At 40.5% G+C, this 24476-nt stretch overlaps 1 protein-coding gene and 1 non-coding gene across 2 annotated transcripts in view; both read left to right on the forward strand.

Moving 5' to 3' along the window:
- XRCC2 (X-ray repair cross complementing 2) overlaps positions 1-10839 on the forward strand; it is a 29791-nt gene extending 18952 nt beyond the window's left edge. Inside the window, exon 3 of the mRNA XM_003792030.1 lies at positions 10121-10839. Coding sequence (XP_003792078.1) covers positions 10121-10839 — 719 coding nt within the window. The remainder of the gene's footprint in view (positions 1-10120) is intronic.
- A 4171-nt stretch (positions 10840-15010) lies between these two features.
- Positions 15011-15148, forward strand: LOC111726095. Its single transcript, XR_002773976.1, has one exon. It is a non-coding gene; the product is annotated as a U4 spliceosomal RNA (small nuclear RNA).
- Positions 15149-24476: the final 9328 nt, after the last annotated feature.

Consider the following 24476-nt stretch of genomic DNA (forward strand, 5'->3'; position numbering starts at 1 on the left):
GGGACCACAGGCGCCCGCCACAACGGCTATTTTTTGGTTGGAGCTGTCATTGTTGTTTGGCAGGCTTGGGCTGGATTCGAACCTGCCACCTTAGGTATATGTGGCTGGCACCTTAGCCACTTGAGCCACAGGCGCCGAGCTGATTTCAGTGTTTTTAAGTATTGAAAACGCTACCATATTTTTTTTTTTTTGAGACAGAGTCTCACTTTATTGCCCTCTATAGAGTGCTATAGCATCATAGCTCACAGCAACCTCCAGCTCTTGGGCTTAGGCAATTCTCTTGCCTCAGCCTCCCAAGTAGCTGGGACTACAGGTGCCTGCTACAACATCTGGCTAGTTTTTGTTGCAGTTTGGCCGAGGCTGGGTTCGAACCCACCACTCTCAGTATATGGGGCCAGCACCCTGCTCACTGAGCTACAGGCTATGCCCCGATACGTTTGTTTGTTTGTTTCTGTGTTTTTGAGACGGAGTCTCACTTAGTCACTCGGTAGAGTGTTGTGGTGTCATAACTTATAGCAACCTCAAACACTTGGGCTCAAGTGATTCTCTTTCTTCAGCCTCCCAAGTAGCTGGGACTACAGATGCCTGCCACTATGGCTATTTTTTTTAGAGACAGGGTCTTGCTCTTGCTCAGGCAGTCCACCTGCCTCAGCCTCCCAGAGTGCTAGGATTACAAGTGTTAGCTACCATGCTTGGCCCTCTACCATATGTTTTATTCTAGAGAATGTTCAATGTGCAATTGAAAATGTTATGTATTCTCCTGTGGTTGGGTTACAATTACTGGATTATAAGTAATTGTAGTTACTGGATTACAAAATCCAATAGTGCTGCTTCTGGGTATATATTCAAAAGAATTGAAAAGATACTTGCATATTCATAGCAATGTTATCATAGTAGCTCCAAATGTCCATCGATGGCTGATGGTATATACAAAATGAACTGTCTACATACGGTGGACTATGTCACTGAGCGTTGAAAAGGGAGGCAATCCTGTCACATATTACAATGTGATGAACCTTGAGAACATAATGCTAAGTAAAATAAGCCAGACACAAAAAGTAAAACTGCATGATTCCACTTATGTGAGGTATCTAAAGTAGTTAAATTCGTAGAAACAGCAATTAGAATAGTAGTTGCCAGGGGCCTAGAGAAGGTGAAATGTAGTTGTTTAATGGGTCCAGAGTTTTAGTTTTGCAAGATGAAAAAATTCTAGACATATGTTTCATAGCAATGAGAATATAGTTAACGCTAGTGATCTGTACACTTAAAAGTGGATAAGGTGGTAAATTTATGTCTTTTTTTATCACACACAAACATACAAAAGCCTTTTATTTTCTAATAAGTTATATTTTAAACGATTTTGTCTTATAGCAGGATAGCCCCTTCTGCTCTCTTTGGTTCCCACTTGCATAGTACAGTAGAACCTCAGAAAGTTGACCACTTAAAGGGCTATAACAAACTGGTCAACATAAGGAGCATAGGAGGATGGTAAGAACATGTGGTGCCCTGTCTGGTCTGTGAAAATTAGGTCAGTTTAAGGAGGTGGTCAACTATGAAGGTTCTATTGTAAATCTTTTTCTCTCTTTTTACCTTTAAGCTTTTTCTGACTTAAGGATTACTTAAAGTGTATCCATTGTAAACAGACTATAGTTGAATCATGGTTTTTTTTATTCCATTCTGCCAATCTCTGCTTTTTGATTGCACTATTTAATCTATTTATAGTTAATGTAATTGCTGATAGGACAGAGTTCATGGCTGTCACACTGCTGTCTATTTTGTATATGTCTATGTCTTTTCTGTTTCACTATTCTTCTTTTGATGTTATCTTGTGTTACATAAACCATTTTAATTCTCTCTTAATTTATAATAATCTAGTTTGGATGCACATGACCTTAATTTCAATAGTTTATAGAAAATTCTGCTACTAGCTCAGCACCCGTAGCACAGTGGTTATGGTGCCAGCCATATACACCAAAGTTGGTGGGTTTGAACCTGGCCTGGACCAGCTAACCAACAGTGACAACTGCAACAAAAAATAGCTGGGTATTGTGGTGGGTGCCTGTAGTCCCAGCTACTTGGGAGGCTGAAGCAAGAGAATCGCTTGAGCCCAGGAGTTTGAGGTTGCTTTGAGCTGTGACGCCACGGCTCTCTACCAAGGGAGAGGTAGTAAGACTCTGTCTCAAAAAAAAAATTCTGCTACCGTATGGCTACTCTATGGTTCTCTTCCCTGCTTTGTGCTATTACAAATTATATTTTTATACATTATATGCTCACTAACACATTCAATATTACTTAATTAAAATTATTACTTAATACTTAAGAATAGTTATTTCTTAGCTCAGGTCGATGAAAAATAAAACATATTTAAACTGTCTTTTATACTATGTATTCTATGTGGTTATAATAACCCATGGTCTTTATTTCCTCATTTGGATTTGAGTTATTGTCTATTGTCTTGAAGGACTTCTTCAGTACTTTTCTTTTTAAAAAATGTATGTAGGCTCGGCTCCTGTGGCTCAAGTGGCTAAGGCGCCAGCCACATACACCTAAGGTGGCAGGTTCGAATCCAGCCCTGGCCCGCCAAACAACAATGATGGCTGCAACTGAAAAAAAAATGGCCAGGCGTTGTAGTGGGCGCCTGTGGTCCCAGCTACTTGGGAGGCGGAGGCAGGAGACTCGCTTGAGCCCAGGAGTTGGAGGTTGCTATGAGCTATGCCATGGCACTCTACCCAAGGAGACAGCTTGAGGCTCTGTCTCAAAAAAAAAAAAAATTTATGTAAAACATTTTTTTACAAAGATGAGGGTTTGCTATGTTGCTCAGGGTGGCCTTGAACTCTTGGGCTGAAGCCATCCCCACCACTCCCCCTTTGCCTCTCAAGTAGCTGAGACTGCAGGCACACCACCAAGTGCCTGGTTTCCCTTTCACATTTCCTATATTGGCAGAATTGTTGCCAAAATTGTCAGTAGTAAAAGATAAATTTTGATCAAATATGTTAGACAAAAACTGAGCTCTGTATTCTCTGTATGGAGAGAGATTATTAAGTGCACCTTACGGAAAGGACATTAATATGTTAAAACGGGAATTTGCAGCACAACTTTAAGAATATTATAGAAATTTTGAAAAAACAGCATCATGTTTTTCTTGGTCATTAACAAAAACGTTTACTTAAAACTGTAGATCCGGGGCAGTGCCTGTGGCTCAGTGAGTAGGGTGCTGGGCTCCATATACCGAGGGTGGCGGGTTCAAACCCAGCCCCGGGTGAACTGCAACAAAAAAATAGCTAGGCGTTGTGCTGGTTGTCTGTAGTCCCAGCTACTCCGGAGGCTGAAGCAAGAGAATCACCTAAGCTCAGGAGTTGGAGGTTGCTGAGAGCTGTGACACAACAGCACTCTACCAAGGGCAACAAAATGAGACTCTATCTCTAAAAAAAAATAAAACTGTAGATCCTATATGGCTACAAAACTAGTTAGATGAATACTCCATTAGAACAACAGCAGATATGAGGACTGGGATTTATAAGGGTTATTTATCAACAACAGTAGTTATCAGAAATTATTGAAGAAAAGCTTAAGTTGAAACAGTAAAAGATCTGGGTGTTACAGGAGTCTCTATTGCTGTTATAAACATTTTTAAAGCTTTTGTAGATAGTAATTTTTAGTACCATATACCAATTCATTACTTCTTCAATATTGTAATGATTATAATCTGCAAATTCAACATATTTGTTATATAGTTAGTACATCCGTAACAGGATGATGCAGTTTTTGGCTTTTTCTTTCTTTTCCTTATTTTGAAGGATCTTTAGATTCATAAACTCTTTCTGACAATCTGTTACCCAAACTCTTTACAGCGTTCTATTTGTAAGAATAACTGTCAAGGCCAAACCATCCAGATTTTCTGATTTAGTTTAATATTTTCAAGTGCCAAACCATAGGAATTTTTTTTTTTTTTTTGCTACAAGTTGTCACTTTCCATACTTTGGCTGGACAAGGGTGCTATTTTTTGTAACAGCTCACAGAAACATATAAAAAAAAGTGAAAAGGATTATATCCCCTCAAGAGAACATATTTGGTTATGATTTTTGATATTAATGATTAAATAGTAAATGTTTATAAAATCAGTAAAACAGATTTTAGTTCATCATTAAACATATTTGTAGGGAATTTAGTTCAAGAGCCTTGACAACACTATTCATGTGTAACTTATAAGTCTGCAGATTTTACTTCTGAAGTAGTATAATTGTAAATGATTTTTATTTATTAATTGTTTTTTTTTTTGAGACAAGAGTCTCCCTATGTTGCCCTCAGTAGAGTGTTGTGGCATCACAGCTCACAGCAACCTCAAACTCTTGGGCTTAAGCAATTCTCTTGCCTCAGACTCCCAAGTAGCCAAGGGTGGCGGGTTCAAACCCAGCCCCGGGGGAAAATCCCAGTTCTCTTCCCTCAGACTCCCAAGGGACTACAAGTGCCTACCGCAACGCCCAGCTATTTTTTGGTCACAGTTGTCATTGTTGTTTAGCAGGCCCCTGACTGGGCTCGAACCCACCAGCCTTGGTGCATGTTTCCAGCACCCTACTCACTAAGCTATGGGTGTCAAGCCTTATTTATTAATTTTAATTAATCTATTTCTTTTTAGAGACGAGGGTCTTACTGTGTGGCCCAGGCTGGAGTGCAGTGATATAGTCATAGTTCCTCACAGCCTCCGACTCCTGGGCTCAAGCAATTCTCCCACCTCAGCCTCCTGAGTAGCCGGGATTATAGGAGCTGTGCCACCATGCCTGGAGAATTTAAATGACTTTTATACCTACTTTGCTATTAATGTATAAAAGGACAAGAATGTTGTTGTCTGCCCATTGATCTCTCTCTCTCTCTTTTTTTTTTTTTTTTTTTGAGACAGTCTCAAGCTGTTGCCCTGGGTAGAGTGCTGTGGTGTCATATACCTCACAGCAACCTCAAACTCTTGGGCTTATGCGATTTTCTTGCCTCAGCCTCCCAAGTAGCTGAGACTATACAGGTGCCTGCCACAAAGCCTGGCTATTTTTTGATTGTAGTTGATTGTAGTTGTCATTGTTGCTTGACAGGCCGAGGGTAATTCAAACTCACCAGGACCCGTGTGTGTTGGTTGGAACCCTAGCTGCTGAGCTACAGGTGCCGAGCCAGCCCATTGATCTCTTAACTAGGAATTTAGCCTTAAACTACTTTGCCTCAGTTTTATTTGTGCCAAACAAGGCATCTCAGTAAGGATACTTACCTTACTTAGTTAATGTACAGGTTTCTCACAGGTGGACTCAGAAACACTTGTTAAATCATGTAGGTAAATGCTTTCAAAACTTAGTCTTCTGTGTTATGATGAATGATGTTTATGCTTATCACTCCTCTCTCCCAGAAAATACTTGGCAAACTTCATTATTTTCTTATTCTGGAAATTCCAGAATTATCCAGAGATACCTGGAGATATCTCACAGTTACCTCCTGACCAGTATCTTCTATCTCTCTTTCCCTATGGAGTCCCTTTGCACCACAGAATTTGTTACATTTCTTTGCCTTAAATTATCATTTGACCCTTCTGTCTTATGAAACAATTGAAGTTTTTTACTTTTAAAATAATGAATGTAAGGCATACAGTCCATTTTCTTTTTTCTTTTTTTTTTTTTTTTGAGACAGAGCCTCAAGCTGTCCCCCTGGGTAGAGTGCCGTGGCATTACAGCTCACAGCAACCTCCAACTCCTGGGCTCAAGCGAGTCTCCTGCCTCCGCCTCCCAAGTAGCTGGGACCACAGGTGCTCGCCACAACGCCCGGCTATTTTTTGGTTGCAGCCGTCATTGTTGTTTTGGCGGGTCCGGGCTGGGGATTCGAACCTGCCACCTTAGGTGTACATGGCTGGTGCCTTAGCCGGTTGAGCTATAGGAGCCGAGCCTACAGTCCATTTTCTAATTGCTCATGTATTCCCTAACTTTCTGCAGTCTGATTTCCATCATGGTTGCTCCTCTAATAGTAGTCCATGAAGGCCGGATGCAGTGGCTCATGCCTGTAATCCTAGCACTGTGGGAGGCCGAGGCAGGTGGATTGCCTGAACTCATGGGTTTGAGACCAGTCTGAGCAAGAACGAGACCCCATCTCTAAGAGAAAAAAAAAAAACTAGGGTGGCGCCTGTGGCTCAGTGTGTAGGGCACTGACCTCATATACTGAGGGTAGCGGGTTCAAACCTGGTCCCTGCCAAACTGCAACAAAAAAATAGCCAGGTATTGTGGCAGGTGCCTGTAGTCCCAGCTACTCGGGAGTCTGAGGCAAGAGAATCATCTAAGACCAGGAGTTGGAGGTTGCTGTGAGCTGTGATACAACTGCACTCTACTGAGGGCAATAAAGTGAGACTCTGTCTCTAAATAATAATAATAATAAAAGTAGTGAATGTCCCCTATGGTACCTTTTTTACTTTGTCTTCCAAATATTTCAGTTTTTGAAGTTTGACTCACAAAATAATGTTAAATGTGCTCTTGCAAATGACATGTTTGCTGTTTTAAGGTTACTATTTTGGGCCATTTCAGGGATTTTCCCCTACCTTTTCCTTGCCATTTTTTCTGGTACATTTATTATTATTTAATAATACAATTATTTAGTTATTAATTATTATAATTATTTAATATTTTGTGAAATCTTTTGTGCCCTATAATGTTTTTCTCTTGATTTTCTTTTTTCTTTCTTTCTTTTTTTTAGAGATAGAGTCCTACTCCGTCGCGCTTGGTAGAGTACCGTGGTGTCCACAACTCACAGCCAACCTCCAGCTCTTGGGCTTAGGCTATTCTCTTGCCTCAGCCTCCCAAGTAGCTGGGACTACAGGCACCTGCCGGAACACCCAGCTATGTTTTTGTTGCAGTTTGGCCAGGGCTCGGTTTGAACCTGCCACCCTTGGTATATGGGGCCGGCACCCTACCCACTGAGCCACAGGTGCCACCCTGCAGATCCCTATATCTAACCCCTTATTCTCATGAACCAGCTGTAGGCTATTTTTCATGACACCTAGAGATACATCAGAATATCTACTGATATTAAAGTTTTAATATCAGTTTTAATATTAGTTTTAAAGGCTAAATTCTTATCATGTACACCATGTGAATTAAAAACTCCTACTTTGTGTATGTATTTGATTTGTACAGATATTTCCAAGCCTACTTCTGATTTAAATCACTACATTAGGTTTACCCTTAGGACTGAACACCTCACAAAACTATGACCAAGCCCCGCTTAGTCCCTGGAGGTAGGCACACAGCTCTCACTTCACCTGCTATGTTGGCCCCTGTGCCATGCCTTGGTTAGGGCCTTCACACCTGCTGGACTCTGCTAGCCAAAGCCACCATCTCCTGCTCCCCACTGCACCCACACTTATTACTCCTTACCAGATCTTCCTTTCAAAATACCATGTTCCAAGATTAATTTCAGGCCTTTAATCCTCATCAATCAAGACATTTTTCATTCTTAAGTTGGCTCTCAAGAGGATCTTAAGAAGAAAATAATGTTAAAAAAAAAAAAAAGGAAGGGCTCCGCACCTATAGCTCAAGTGGCTAATGTGCCAGTCACATACACCCGAGCTGGCGGGTTCGAATCCAGCCCAGGCCTACCAACAGCAATGATAACCGCAACCAAAATATAGCCAGGCGTTATGGCTGGCACCTGTAGTCCCAGCTACTTGGGAGGCTGAGGCAAGAGAATTGCTTAAGCCCAGGAGTTGGAGGTTGTTGTGAGTTGTGATGCCACAGTACTCTACCCAGGGCAACAGCTTAAGGCTCTGTGTTTAAAAAAAAAAAAGAAGAAGAAGAAGAATGTAGTGTGATGAATTACATTCAAAAGATACTGTGTTTTGTGCTGGGGATAGAGTATTTAAGTCCCACTTTAAAGAAGCTAATAGGAAATATCAAGTAAATAGTCGGTGATTTTTTGTAGTGTGATAAATGTGTTTGTAGGGGATGATGGAGTTTGCTTTTTCTACCTCAGAGTGTTATTAGGATCAACTAAGATTGTATGAAGAAAGTTCTTTTAAAGTGTCAAGTACTCTGTTATGGTTAGTTGCTGCTGATCAGTCTTTTCTGGCTACTTTCTGGGGAGAGGAGAAGGAGGATCTCCAGTCTGCTTATTGGTTTTCCCAGCTGGTGCTTCTGGGTGGTCCATTGTGTCCTACAGACCACCTTCAGATTAATCTTTCTAAACTGCTTTCAACTTTACTACCATTAATACTGGTTCTGTGTTAACCTACCTTCTTCACCCAGCACATGTAGTTTATTCTGTTCCTATAACTTAGGGTGGTAAAAGACTTAATTGGGGGGAGGGGTTAGCTTATTTCCTCAGTAATATTTAATGTAATAGGAGAGGGTAAACTGAAAATCAGGGTGGAATATAGGTTTGGATGCTGTGTTAACTTTTAATAAAAATGTTGAACAGTTTTTTGTTTCTTTTTTGAAACAGTCTCAAGCTGTCACCCTGGGTAGAATGCCATGGTATCGGAGTTCACAGCAACCTCAAACTCTTGGGCTCAAGTAATCCTTTTGCCTCAGTTTTTGTTTTGTTTTGTTTCTATTTTTAGTAGAGATGGGGTCTCGCTTTTGCTCAGGCTGGTCTGGAATGCATGACCTCAAGCTATCCACCTGCCTCAGCCTCCCAAAGTGCTAGGATTAAAGATGTGAGCCATCACACCTGGCTGAACAGTTGTTAATATGAAAATAATTTCATTCTTTAAGGCTGGAATAACTTTTATTTATTTATTTATTTATTTAGAGACAGAGTCTCACTTTATCGCCCTCTGTAGAGTGTGGTGGCATCACAGCTTACAGCAATCTCCAACTTCTGGGCCTAGTCGACTATCCTGCCTCAGCCTCTCGAGTAGCTGGGACTACAGGTGCCCGCCACAACACCCAGCTATTTTTTTTTTGTTGCAGTTTGGCTGGGGCCAGGTTCGAACCTGCCACCCTTGGTATTTGGGGCCATTGCCCTACTCACTGAGCCACGGGCGCTGCCCTGCTATCGTCAGTTAAAGAGAGTTGCTAGAACCTATATAGAAAGAGATTTGGAGTCTTTAAAGTTCAGATTAGTCGTTCTAACCAGGCAAGGCTGTTGAGAGGAACAGGGAAGTTTAGAGTAGTTGGCTTTGATTTTTAATGCTAGGAATATAATTTATAATGCATCTGGACTGTTTCAAGAGATATTCAAATAGTAAAGAGTAACTTAAGGTAGTTCGGGAATGTATAAGGATGTTTTCAGTTGAAGGATAATACTGGCTTTTAGGGCCTGAGAGCCATGGGCTCTTAAAGACCATCTATAAAGTGTGAAATTACAAAATCAAGACTTATTCCACCCATAATTTCAATAACATTGAGAAATCTTAATTAGGGATTTTTTTTCAATTGCATGTAATATAAGTCCAACTTTAGGCGCTTACCCAGGTAAAGGCTGTTTCCCTCACATCCTGTGGTAGGCTGTACATAGCTGGTATGAAGTTGCACATTGTTATTCAAGTCCTGGGCACTGTGTCTTCGTACTTCACTATCCCTGGGGTATACCTTTCACATCACTGTTTCTAGATGCCTGCTTTGCCTCTAGAAAACAAAGCAGCAGGGCAGAAGTGGCCCCTACATAGGAAAGCAAAACCTAGCAATCCACACCAGACATCAGCTTGCCTCTTATTGGCTACAACTGTATTTGTTACCTGGTACCCTCTCACTCTCTATGAAAAGGAGGAGATGGATATGACGTAATCAGTTATCAGACATGGTATATACCACAGTAATCAGTAGCACTTTGACAAGTCCTGGATCTGTGGCACTGTATTAAATGTCTGACATCACCTGTGGATCTTTCTGGACAGGATAGATCCCCTAGGTTCCTTTCAGCCGTACCACTCTGTTTTAAAATAATTTCTTCATGCTAATTAACAGCTCCTTTCTCAGAGGTGAAATATAATGATTTACTTTTCATTTCCTTATATATCTCTGTTTACTTACACAGATTTACTTTGGCAAATGGATTTAAGTATTTTTTTCACATTCCAGTAAATGTTTTCTTAAACATTTCTGTAGACTTTTCATTCTATTGAGCTGCTGCATTTTGACTGACATTTTTAAATTTTATGCAGGTCATATTGTTGAATTTCATGGTCCAGAAGGAACAGGAAAAACAGAAATGCTTTACCATTTAACAGCACGATGTATACTTCCAAAGTCAGAAGGTGGGCTGGAAGCAGAAGTCTCCTTCATTGACACAGATCACCATTTTGATATGCTTCGTCTTGTCACAGTCCTTGAACATAGACTGTCCGAAAGCTCTGAAGAAGTCATAAAATGCTGCCTTGGAAGATTTTTTTTGGCATACTGCAATAGTAGCACACACTTACTTCTTACACTTTATTCACTAGAAACCTTGTTTTGTAGTCACCCCTCTCTCTGCCTTTTGATTGTGGATAGCCTATCAGCCTTCTACTGGATAGACCGTGTCAATGGAGGAGAGAGTGTTAACTTACAGGAGTCTACTCTAAAGAAATGTTCTCAATTCTTAGAGAAACTTGTAAATGAGTATCGCTTGGTTCTTGTTGCAACAACACAAACTTTAATGCAGAAAACCTCTAACTCACCAGAAGGGCCTTCTGCCTTTAAACGCCCATGTGATATGGATATAGACTACAGACCCTACCTCTGTAAGGCATGGCAGCAAGTGGTAAAGCACAGAATATTTTTCTCCAAACAAGATGACTCTAACAGCAGCAACCAATTTTCAGTGGTTTCACGTCGTTTAAAAAGTAACAATTTAGAAAAACACTCTTTTATTATTGGAGAGAGTGGGGTTGAGTTTTGTTGATATACATCATAAAATAGTCTTTTGCAAGATATTATGCTAATCTTAAAAAGGTTTCTTTAAAGTGATTTGATTATAAAGTTTTAAACTCTAGGAAAACAACAGCATTTCTGTATAGAATGGATTTCTTAAACTAGCACGTCACCAACTAGCACTGTTTTGTTTCTAGCCTGTGGAAGATAAAGTGATATTCACAATTAAACTTTGCATTAAACTTTTAAAAACCTAAGTAATATACACATATATCAACCTAAATAAACTACACTTTCATAACTTTGTCATATTTTGGGAATTCAGGCAAGTATTTGTTTAGGAAAGTGTAAATGCATTTCTAATCTCTTATGTAATTCCTGGGAATTTTTAAAATTTCTGTAGAGCTGTTTTTCTGTATCCCAAGGGCTGAAAACAAGGATCTACCTACTCATCAGTCTTTCACACCAAAAACTGTAGAATGCAGAGCACTTTGATCTGAGTTACACTGAATTTCAAGATGGGGTTGCATCATGGTCAAGTTTCTGTATAATTTTTAAAATGCAGAGAAATAAGATACAAAGAACTCCGTGAAGTTTGTTTTGAAATGTTCCTCCCCCCCCCATGCTAGATAGATGCTGAAACTGTCCTAGAACTGTATGTTGCTACTATTTTCTTACCTATTTAGAATGTTCAGACATACCTTGACATGAACTAAATCATTTCTAGCTGAGACCTGGGTAGTGGTAGGGAGGATGGGGGGCATGCACCTTAAGGGGTATACAGGGTAATGGTTGTAGTAGAGAAAGGAAGTTTTAGGAATTCTATTTATATACTTTAATACAGGGAAGGATTAAATTATTTTAATATTTTATAGTCAGATTGACCCCAACAGTACCCTTGAATCTATATGTCACAAATTTATGTCACTTATGTATCTGAGTTACTTTGTTTTGAAAGTAGAAGGGATTTATAGTACAAGCTGTCCCTAAAGTCATCATACCCCAGGAAAATGGAAAATTATAACTAAATGTACCTTATTTACAAAATGTCCATTACAAAATTGTACAAAATATTCTCTGCAGGGTGGCGCCTGTGGCTCAGTGAGTAGGGTGCTGGCCCCATATACTGAGGGTGGTGGGTTTAAACCCGGCCCCAGCCAAACTGCAAAAACAAAAAAAATAGCCACTTATTGTGGTGGGCGCCTGTAGTCCCAGCAACTCAGGAGGCTGAGGCAAGAGAATTGCCTAAGTCCAAGAGCTGGAGATTGCTGTGAGCTGTGATGCCATGGCACTCTACCAATGGTGACAAAGTGAGACTCTGTCTCTAAAAAAAAAAAAAAAAACTCCACATGTTGGCCACCTCTTTGTAAAATTTTGTAATGACTATTACAAAAAGTACATTTACTTAAATTTAAGTTAAAGTTACATTTAGCTACAATTTTCAACTTTTCCTATGTATGGTGACTTTAGGGGCAACTTTTGGGACAACCTATAGTGTTCTTACTGGTGTCTTCATTTACATGTTACCTATTCAGTTAGAACTATTTAACTGTAAATTCACTTACCTAACAATGGTGTTTTTAAGGATTTAAAAATAATCCTGCTAAAAGACTAAGATTGACGATAATATTCTTCATGAGGTCGGCAGAGCAGAGATTTATCTTATCTGTGCCCTATCCCTATGGCTTGGACCTACTCTGGTTCACCTCTAGTTTCTGGAAATCCAGGGCTTCTGAGGATGTCTTCTGGAGATGCCAGAGCCTGGTGGGGCTGCTTGGGCTGCTTGGGCTGCTTGGGCTGCTTGGGCTGCTGGCTGGGTACTCCCTGACCAATGAGGAGCAGGAATTGGTGTATAAACACCTTTTTTTATTATTATTAAATGATAGCTGTGTACATTAATGCAATCATGGGGTACAGTGTGATGCTTTCATATACAATTTGAAATACTTTTATCAAACTGGTTAACATAGCCTTTATGTCATTTTCTTAGTTATTGTGTTAAGACGTTTATATTCTACTCTTAGAAAGATTCACTTGTACCCTTGTAAGATAAACCATAGAAGTGATCCCTACATTCACCCTCCCCCCTCCCCATCCCCATATTCTTAGGCTATAATTAGATTATAGCTTTCATATTAAAGCTGTAAATTAGTTTCATAGTAGGGCTGTGTACATTGGATACTTTTTTTTCCATTCTTGTAATACTTTGCTAAGAAGAACATTTTCCAGCTCCATCCATGTAAACATGAAGGATGTAAAGTCTCCATCTTTCTTTATGGCTGCATAGTGTATAAACACCTTTGTTTCCTCATCCCTCAGTGAAAGGACACTGGGATTTCTCAGAGTGAACCCAGTAGGATGAATTCCTAGCTGCTAATAGCACTAATCTGTTCATTAGCACATGGTTCATTGGTCCTCCATCTCTCACTTCCCATTCTGTGAGGGGTTCTCCTGGGATTATTTCTCTCATAAGCAAGAAATCCTTGTCTAGGGACTGCTTTTTTCGAGGGGTGAGGAGGAATAGGAGGAATTAAACTCAACAGGCAGTAGAAAGTCACCAGGCTAACGGCGCTCCTGCAGTATTGCTCTTCAGCTCCACTACAGAATTAAAAACAACGGCACTCTAGTGGCAATCAGTTATACTGGAGCAGATTTCTACCATTCACACGCACGTGCCCATGTGATCTCACTAAGTAATAGTTTGCCTTTAATACAAGTTTAAATATTTGGCTGTAGTTGTCATTGTTTGGCAGGCCTGGGCTGGGTTCAAAGCTGCCAGCTCCAGTGTATGTGGCAGGCGCTCTAGCCGCTGAGCTACAGGCGCTGAGCCCCTTTCTGCTATTGAGAAAAGATATGAATATTGATTACCTTCCCTCTCAAGTTCTGTAGTTTGGTGAAGTGGTGGGGACGTGTATATGAAAAAACTCAACAGTTCTTAGTGGAATTCTGTGCTTGAATATGATAGGATTTTCCATTTCTCCTTTGTATAAATGAAGTGTTAATTTAATGGACTGTTATTCACAGATTTATAGCTTACTCTTTAGGAACATGATTAAAAAATAATGAACTTTCATATTAACTTAAATTATCAATTATATATTAATGTGTCAGACCAAAGACTTAGTTATCTTAAAAAGATTTGTTATCTGACATGTTGGAAGGAATTAAGAATACTGGTTAATAAAAATTCTTTTAAACTAAAAGTCATACTAATGAGACTTTGTGAACACTATAGAAATTGTAATACTTGCAAAAAGAATCACCCTTAAAGAGAAAGAGGGGCAGCACCTGTGGCTCAGTGGGTAGGGCTCCGGCATCATATACCGAGGGTGGCAGGTTCAAACCCAGCCCCTGTCAAACTGCAACAAAAAAGCCAGGCGTTGTAGCAGGCACCTATAGTCCCAGCTACTCAGGAGGCTGAGGCAAGAGAATCAAACCAAGAGTTGGAGGTGCTATGAGTTGTGACACCACAGCAGTCTACCGAGGGCAACAAAGTAAGACTGCCTCAAAAAAAAAAAAAAAAAAAAAGATTAAAATGGCACATCGTAAGTGACATAGATAGCAGGTACCAGGGATGCTGGATAGAACCAAAAGAATAATGGAAATGAGTGACTACCAATTTTTGAATATTTATCCCATTTATTTATCTTAACTGCAGAAAAAAAATGAAGATCATAAAATAGTTTTCTTTTTAGGGTCATTGCAAGACTGATAAAAAATGCAAATGGAAGGTAGCTCAGATATAGATTTAATAAATGCCATCCAGAATTAAGATAGTGCTCACGTATCACTGGCTTTGAACATATAGTTTTCAGTTTTTAACTATGATTATTCAAAAAGTTTTTGATGCAAACTGTTATTTATGCATTATTGAAGAATGAGGGTGAAATAAATTTTCAAATGACTAAAAATAGATTTTACCACTGAAATTGCTTCTCTAAGGAACTTCTAAAAAAAATACATACTTCTGGGGAGAAAATTATCCCAGAAAGAAAGTCAGATATAAGAAGTAATGATGACCTGTAGTCCCAGCTACTTGGGAGGCTGAGGCAAGAGAATCACTTAAGCCCAGAGTTTGAGGTTGCTTGAGGTGTGACGCCACAGTACTCTACCCAGGGGGACATAGTGAGACTATCTCAAAAAAGACGTCATGATGAGTAAAGTAAATAGGAAGCCCTGTAATCTAAAGAAATACTGAAAGTAGCTTTGTGCAGTGGCAGTATTTTAGCCAATGAGGTTTATCTGAGGCATGATTGCTAATTGAAAACTTTTTCCAATACCCTGCCACGATGACTTGAAATACAGTTGGCAGTGGCAATTTTTGACAGTCTCTATGGAGACTGAATTAAAAAAAAAAAAAGACTGAAAGTGTAAAACAATAATATCTAATTTTTGGGGGGAAAAACATACAGTAAATTTGGCCAGGTGCAGTAGTTCACATCTGTAATCCTAGCACTTTGGGTGGCTGAGGCAGGAGGATTACTTGAGGCCAGGAGTTCAAGAACAGCCTAAACAAGAGTGAGGCTCTCATCTCTACCAAAAAAATAGGAAAAATTAGCCAGTGTGATGGTGTGAGGTTGTAGACCCAGCTACATGGAAGACAGGCAAGAAAATTGCTGGAGCCCAGGAATTTGAGGTTGCAGTGAGTTATAACACCACTTTGCTAGAGCCTGAGCAAGAGTGAGACCCGTCTCAAAAAGGTAAATAAAACCGGCAGCTCCGATAGCTCAGTGGGTAGGGTGCCGGCCGCATACACTGAGGCTAGGGGGTTTAAACCCGGCCCAGGCCAGCTAAAACAATGACAACTGCAGCAACAACAACAAAATAGCCAGGTGTTGTGCTGGGTGCTTGTAGTCCCAGCTACTTGTGAGACTAAGGCAAGGGAATTGCTTGAGCCAAGAGTTTGAGGTTGCTGTGAGCTGTGATGCTACAGCACTCTACCGAGGGTAACAAAGGGAGACGACTGTCTCAAAAACAAAACTTAAAAATAAGTAAATACTACAACATAGTTAAGAGGATATCTAGAGTTTATGGCTACTGCCATAGCTGGATCCCTAGTTATTCTCTCATGGTGCTGCTTTTATAATTGATATTGAAGGAATATCAACCTGACTCCTTCCATTGGAAGGACAAATATCTACTTAAGAAGTGAAAGAAAATCTTAGGAGAGCCCTGGTTTGGGTCATCCAGAGCATCAGCTGCAAGTTTTCCTTCTTGTTAATGAAAGCCATGGCAGCACCCAGGTGTTCTAACCCTAAAATGTGGAGAACAGAGTAGACCTGTTTGGTTATTATATTCAGTGATTAAACTTGCACACAAGCTGGCCTCTTGTGTGAGGGCCATTTCAGCTGGTACCATCTTTGGCCACTCCAGAATTGTGATGGATGCTCCCTTGATTATACTTAGACCTACTCTGTAGAAGCTCTTTCAAAATCACATAATTTTCTGCATTTCTCTGTTAATAGATTGGCTTCTTACAAAATGCTTTTATTCTGTTTCACATGTTGCCCCCTTTCTCTGTAAAACTCTTAATCCTGCAGTGTTACTTCCTGAAGCAACTAATGAGATACTCCTTGACTGTTTTACTAACAGACCAAATTTACAGGAGCCACCCCTGGAAAATGCTGATGATTTCTAGTTCACTGGGGGATCATACCTACGGAATGAGTTTGGGAAATACCCGGCCGGCTGTGCCGTTGTACATCATAGAGAGCAATCCCTTACCTAAAGTAAAATCAGCACAATTAGCTGAGTAAACGGTGCTCACCAGAGCATTTCGATTCACCAAAAATGAAATTGCTAATATTTATACTGACAGCCATTACACTGTTGGTGTAGCTCATGACTTTGGAATATAATGGAAGCAGTAAAGATCTTTAACCTCCTCCGGACAAATCATCAAACATGGCTGTCAGGTTTCTGATCTCCTAGAAACCATCAAATTATCCCCCAACATCAACACACCCCAAAGTCTATTATTAAGATTCCTGGACATTTTAAATTTGACTCTGGAGAATGAAAGAAATTGTTTTGTTTATGCAGCAGCCAAACAGGCTGGAACAACATGGAATGAAACTATAAAGGTGACCGTGTTTAAGACAAGCTCTATCAAAAAAGGAGCTCTGAGCAGCTCCAGGAGGAGCGTCAGCGGAAAGCTGACATAGCTAACCCAATGGGTCCTTCTCCCCAGCTTGTAACTTAGGGTTTGGACCAAATGACAGACTTATTTTGCTTAAGGGACTTTAAATTTCCTCTGCTGCAGCTCAGACATTGGGGACCTGAGAAAATGATTGCTTGGGGAAAACAGTACTGCTGGAAGCCCTTGCCCATAACTCATACAGTTTATACAAAGTGTCCAATATGCCCTAATCATAATCCAGGGAAGCCTCTTCATGGATTCCAAGGGCATTTTCCTTTGCCCACTGGCCTTGCAATGTTTGACAAATGAACTTTATCCAGTTGTCTCCAGCCTAAGTTTTATAAATATGTGCCAGTTATGATTTACATGTTATCTCATTGGGTTGAAGAATTTTTCTGCCGAAGAGCCACATTGCAAGTGGTAGTAAAATATTAGGGCAGGTAATTCCCTCTTGTGGTATTCCTTCCAAATTACATAGCAGTAAGGGAACTCATGTTATGGAAGATCTGGTCCGCTCAATTTGTAAAATCTGGCCCATATTCCAACATTTCCATTGTGCATACAATCCCCAGTCCTCTGGATTCTTTGATCTAAGGCTCTGCCATTGTTTTTTTTATTTTGTTTGTTGGTTTGTTTTCCTTCCATTGGTTCTGGTTAAGCTAAGAGCAACTTCTTTTGGAAAATATCAGTTATCTGCTATGAGATAAGGACCAGTTGGCTTATGAGATTGGATAGAAGGTTGTGTGAACCAACCTTGTTGAAAGATATATTCTATTACTGTCAAGGCTTAACTAAACATCTCTTCCAAAGAAACAAAATTGATAAAAGACTCTCTTTACAGTGTGCTTCCAGGATAGGATAATCTAAAATATCATAGTCTCTAGGCAGGAGAGTTTATTTTTAAAAGACACCAGGCTCAGTGCCCATAGTTCAGTGAGTAGGGGCACCAGCCATGTACACTGAGGCTAGCAGGTTCAAGCCTGGCCTGGGCCTGGGCCTGCTGAACAACAATGACAACTCTAACCAAAAAATATCCAGGCACTGTGGCTAGTAGTCCCAGCTACTCAGGAGGCTGCTTTGAGCTGGATGCCATGGCACTCTACAGAGTGTGACATAGTGAGACTTTGTCTCAAAAAAAAAGAAAAAAAAAAAAAAACACCAGCTAATGGATTCTCTCAAGCCTTGTTGGAAAGGACCTTATCAAATACTGTTGACTAATCATTATGCAGTTAAACTTGAAAGAGCTGGATTCATATTTCTTCATTTTAAAAAACCTCCCAACCTGTCACTGATACAAAACTTAATTGACTAGAGTACAATCACCAGGACAAAAGAAGATATCTGAGATAGTCAGCTATTCCCAAGAGTCTAGAGCAGGTTAGTACAGCATAATCACCTCTTCACTCTTACCCTGTTAGCCACTGTGGTCCCCTATGTTAGCTGAATCACCAAATTCCACCAGACTCCTTCCTATTAATATTTTTTTTGTTGTTGTTGCAGTTTGGCCAGGGCCAGGTTTGAACCCACCACCCTTGGTATAATGAGGCTGGCGCTCCACTCACTGAGCCACAGGCACCTCCCAGCCTATTATTCATACTAAATCTGATCAAAGATGGCTCCATGTGATGTAGAAATTATACTTTGATTCCTACTTGAATCATTAGCTCCCTATGGGATGGACCTTTATCTCACCTTGAGCCCTAAAACCCAAATTTTTATCATCTTCATTATTCTTTCTCCTCTTCAAAGTCGACTGTCTTACCTAGTTGCCTTCACTGAGGGAGAAACATTGTCCAAATCTTTCAGTCCTCAGTTTCATCAGAAAACCTGTCATGATGTTAGATCTGCTACCACTATCCTGCTATTTTCTTTGCAAGAATTAACTAACAGTCCATAATCATCCCAGGCTAGTTTTCCAGCAGTTCCTAACTTTGCTGTTAGTCAAGAATCCCTGGATACCATATATCCACTGTTAGTCCTTACCCCTTGGCCTTCTGTCTCATTTTTCTTCTAATCGCCTGCACCCATCCACTAAAATCATCATTCAGATCACTGGATCAGGGTCTAACTCGTCTTCAGCCTGCGGCCACCAAGTCTAAACCCTGTCTCACAGCAGCCCCGTCTTTACCAGCTTCAGTAACACTGCCTTTTTCCCCATCCCTTCATTTCTTGCCTGTCTGCAAAAGTATGTTACCATTGAAATGACCCCTCCTTCCAAAAACCACTCTGCCAGTATCCTAAGACTGATAACTTCTGTTTCCAAGGAGTATCCACTGAGCTTCCCGTTTGCAACACCAGTTTCTCCTCCATCTTCATCTTTGCGATCTCTGCTTCAATCCCTTTCTCCAAAACATACCTCAGAATGAATCCTTATATTTTAGGAATCTATCTGGACTTAGGTGTGCCCCCCCCCCACATTATCTTTTGTCTGTGAGGCCTGATACAACCCCAGGTCCTACAAATAAATGTCTTGACAGCTGGTAAACAGGAGATGTCCGCCTTTTGGGATATTTAACTATGACCATTGCCATCGTACAAAGAAACCATAGCCCCCAGCCCGGCTCATACTCTAGACATAGAAGGGCCCTTTCTATTACCGATGAGTACCCTCTTGGCAACACCTTAGACTATGAAGATGACAACTATACATGCTCTCAAGGATGCGATTTAATGAGAGGGGTCAACCCCAGTGAATGGGATGATTTGGGAGAATATTAGGATCCTGGCTGGGGTTTGGTAGTGCTTGGAATGAATATATGATTAGAAATCTTTCTCTTACTGTTAGTAGAATTGCCCAACAGAGATCTTTAGATTCCCTTCTTCATGTAACCCTAGATAAATAATCACATCACAGTAGATTATTCCTCACTGCACAAGGTTGTATTTGTCATGAATAGCTCATCTGCACTTGGGTAAAAACCCACAACAAGGTTGAATTGGAAGCTTTTAAAATCTTAAGATTATTTGGTTACTTACCTCTCCTGTAAAATAGAAAAGATCAGAAATAAAGGTCAAAAACTTAAATAAATAAAATAAAATCTTAAGATTACCCAAGTCCCTGAAGGAGTGCTGTCAAAGGGCCTTTTTGGCTGGTTAGATTTCCGATTCTCAGGCCTTTGTTTTTTTTCTTTTTGTGACAGTCTCACTATGTCGCTGTCAGTAGAATGCTGAGGCATTATAGCTTCCAGCAACCTCAAGCTTTTGGGCTTAAGCAATTCTCTTGCCTTGGCTTCCCAAGTAGCTGGGACTACAGGTGCCTACCACAACACCTGACTATTTTTTGGTTGTAATTGTCATTGTTCTTTGGAAGGCAAGGGCTGGGTTTGAACCCGCCAGCTCCAGTGTATGTGGCTGGCGCCCTAGCCGCTGAGCCAATTCTCAGGTCTTTTTATTGGCTACCTTTTAGCATTGACTCCTTTTGTTTTGCCCTTCTGTTTTTAACGACCTTTATTCTACTATTCTAACATTTCGGTTCCTCTTTAAAGAGATTCTAGCCTATTTTAACAGGTACCTGTATGAAACCCCCACTAGAATCATGCTGGCCTAACACCTTGAAACTTTATTTATTTATTTACTTATTTTGTTTAATCAGGCCCAGGCGAGGCTCGAACCCACCACCAATGGTGTGCGGGGCCAGCTTGCTAACTATTGAGCAATAGTAGCCAGGTGACCTTGAAACTTTAAATTCACCCCTGGACATGGATTCTAAATAGCCAAAGGATCTAACTCTGAACAGAGCTGAGAACTGTTGTTGGCTGAAAGTTACACATGCACCCTGTACCTGACTTTGGGCTTTTCTTAGCTATGTGTTTGATTCTACCCCCATACCTGACAAATGAGCATTGATAAGTTATTTCTTAATTGTCTTTACTTCATTAGACCTCTGAGTTACTTACTGTATTGTTTATTATTTTTCTAATGTTTCTAAACTACAAATGCTGAAAAGGAAACAACTGCCACTAAAGAGGTCACAGGACCCAAAACAACACTGCAGCTTATTCTTTTAGCAAGCACCACTTTTGTGCCCTTTACAAAATTTACTGACTCAATAATACAGGATGTGGTTATATCTCACCCACAAATACTACCCACTGTCTCAGGGAAACTCATATCAATGGAACCTAGAATCATAGTGGGAGATTTTGATACCTTTCAGGAATTTATAGAAGTAACAGCAGAAAATTGGACAGACACTAAAGATTGAATAACTACCCATCAAGTTCAGAATACATTATTTTCTAGCATGCTTATAACATTTGTTTTTAGTGATCATATACTGGCCATAAATCTACATCAACAAAAATCAAAAGTATTGAAATCACAGAGTAAAATAACAACAAATTAAATCGGAAATTAGTAATAAACAATTAGAAAATTGGCATGTATTTTGAAATTGTGAAATAATATTTAAAACAAATTATGGGGCAAGGTGCCTGTAGCACAGTGGTTACAGCACCAGCCACATGCACTGAGGCTGGGGGGTTCAAACCCAGCTTGGGTCAGCTAAACAACAATGACAACTACAACAAAAAATAGCCAGGCATTGTGGTGGGCACTTGTAGTCCCAGCTATTTAGGAGGCTGAGGCAAGAGAATCACTTACGCCCATGAGTTTGAGGTTGCTGTGAGCTGTGATGCTACAGCACTCTACCGAGAGTGACTACAAAGTGAGACAATGGCTCAAAAAATAGATATATGGTTTATATACACGATGGAAAATGGTTTAGTCAATAAAAAAGAATAAAATCATGTCTTTTGTAGCAACATAAAGGGAATTGCAGGCCATTATCTTAAGTGAAGCAACTCGCACACAGACAGATACCACATATTCTCACTTGTATGTGGGAGCTAAATAACACACACACATGCAGGTAGGAGGAGGAAAGATAGAAGAACTGGAAGTGGGGAGGGAGTGAATGATGAGAAGATGCTTAATGAGTGTAGTGTATGTTATTCTACTGTCAGTACACTAAAAGCCCTTACTTAACCTTTAAGCTATATATATATGTGTGTCAGTGTAACAACATTTGTACCTTATACATTTATGCAATTTTTATTTTTTTATGTTTTTAGCTAGTTTTTTTTTTTTTCATTTTTTTAGAGACAGAGTTTCACTTTGTCACCCTCACCCTCGCTAGAGCGTTGTGGCATCACAGCTCACAGCAACCTCCAACTCCTGGGCTTAGGTGATTCTCTTGCTTCAGCCTCCCTAGTAGCTGGGACCACAGGCGCCCACCACAGTGCCCGGCTATTTTTTGTTGCAGTTTGGCTCGGGCCAGGTTTGAACCCACCACCCTAGGTATATGGGGCCAACACCCTACTTACTGAGCCACAGGCGCCACCCCACTTATACAATTTTTTTAAAACATTATGGTACATGGAAACCCATGGTCATCTATAAATTATTAGAATTAAGCGCTTAGCAAATTTGCAAGTTAAAAGATCAATGCTTATATTTTTCTAAGTACCAACAACAGTATTTTTTAAATGGAATTAAAATATATATAATTTTTAATATATGAAGTTTTAGAAATTAACAGGCTTAGCACAGTGGCTCACGCCTGTAATCCTAAACTTCTGGAAGCCTGAGGTAAATGGAATGCCTGAGGTCACAGGTTTGAGACCAGCCTGAAGCAGAGTAAGACCCCATCTCTAAAAATAGCCAGGTGTTGTGGCGGGCGCCTGTAGTCCCTGCTACTTGGGAGGCTGAGGCAAGCGAATCACTTAAGCACAGTATAGCTTCACTGTGAGCTGTGATGCCAGAGAACTCTCTACTGAGGGCAACATAATGAGACTCTGTCTAAAAAAAAAAAAAAATATGCAAGACATTTTGGGAGAAATCACGAAGCTATATTAAAAGAAACTAAAATTTAAAGAGCCTAAATGAGGAGTGGTGCCTGTGGCAGTAAGTAGGGCACCAGCCCCATATACCAAGGGTGGCAGGTTCAAACCCAGCCCCAGCCAAACTGCAACAACAACAAAAAAATAGCCGAGTGTCGTAGCAAGCGCCTGTAGTCCCAGCTACTCAGGAGGCTGAGGCAAGAGAATAGCCTAAGCCCAAGAACTAGAGGTTGCTGTGAGCTGCAACACCATGGTACTCTATCAAGGGTGACAAAGTAAGACACGCTCTCTTAAAAAAACAACCTAAATGAGGGCAGCACCTGTGGCCCAGTAAGTAGGGCACCACCCCTATATACCGAGGGTAGCGGGTTTGAACCTGGCCCTGGTCAAATTGCAACAAAAAAATAGCCGGGCATTGTGGCAGGCGCCTGTAGTCCCAGCTACTTGGGAGGCTGAGGCAAGAGAATCACCTAAGCCCAAGAGCTGGAGGTTGCTGTGAGCTGTGATGCTACAGTACTCTACTGAGGGTGACAAAGTGAAACTCTGTCTCTTAAAAAAAAAAAAAAACCTAAATGAGAGTGGTAGCATCTTCATGATTGAGAGACTCAATGATTATATAAAGATGTCAATACTGTGACTGAGAAATCTACCCAGTGAAATTGCCTTCAGAATCCTAACAGTATTTTATTTGTTTTTGCTTTGCTTTGCAACTAATTGTTTAAATTTAGTGGAGTGGGAAGCCAAGAATACCCAAGTCCCATGTAGCAGCTCAGGTCCTCCAGGAGACAGATGCCAAAATGTTAGAAATACAAGTTGTGAAAGAGAAGAGGGAGCGAAATTAGGTGGGAAAGCCTCCAAGTCTGAGAGCTGTGCCAGGAAAGAGGCAGGAAGGACCAGAAGAAAGAACTTCAGACTGACAAGACAGCTGGGAAAGACTTGACCTGAGCAGTGAGAAGACCTTTACAGAGATTGTCTATGGAGGAGTCCCACTCTGGGCAGAAAAGGCCAGGCCCTAGATCCCCTCCTTGCTCAGGCACTTGGATGACTGCGGGGGGCGGGGGGGGGAACCTCAGCTCAAATGCTGTAGAGGTGTGTTAGCTGGAGGCTGTCAACTGACTCATTCTCACAGGGAGATCTAAGCAGAGCATTCCTATGGGTGCTATATGTTCTTAAAGACTGAAGTGGGGAGACTTACCCTATCGTATGTAAAGATCACATAGCCAAAGTAAGAGAGTCTGATATTGGTAAAAGGATAAACATCCCAAAGGCCTCATCACCCCAAAAACAAAAGAAAAAAAGAAAAGGAAAAACAAGTAGACCAGAATATAGAGTTTCAGAACAAACCCATCCAAACACATGTATGGATCCATATAAATATAATTATTTGCTTATTTGTTTTTAAGGCAGAGTCTTGCTGTTGCCCACCTCAAACTCTTAGGCTGAAGCCATCCTCCTGCCATAACACCTGGCTATTTTTGGTTGCAGTTTGGCCAGGTTCAGGTTCGAACCTGCCACCCTTGGTTTATGGGGCCATTGCCCTACTTACTGAGGTGCTGCCCGTGAGGCTAATTTTTCTATGTTTTCTATGTTTCTATGTCTTGCTGTGTTGCTCCCAAAGCTTTGGGATTAGAAACATGAGCCATTGTGCCCAGCTGGGAAGTACTTCTTCTTCTTTTTTTTTTTTTTTTT

The sequence above is a fragment of the Otolemur garnettii genome, unplaced genomic scaffold, assembly GCF_000181295.1.
Source record: "Otolemur garnettii isolate 467f Iridium unplaced genomic scaffold, OtoGar3 scaffold00053, whole genome shotgun sequence".
Taxonomy (NCBI): domain Eukaryota; kingdom Metazoa; phylum Chordata; class Mammalia; order Primates; family Galagidae; genus Otolemur; species Otolemur garnettii.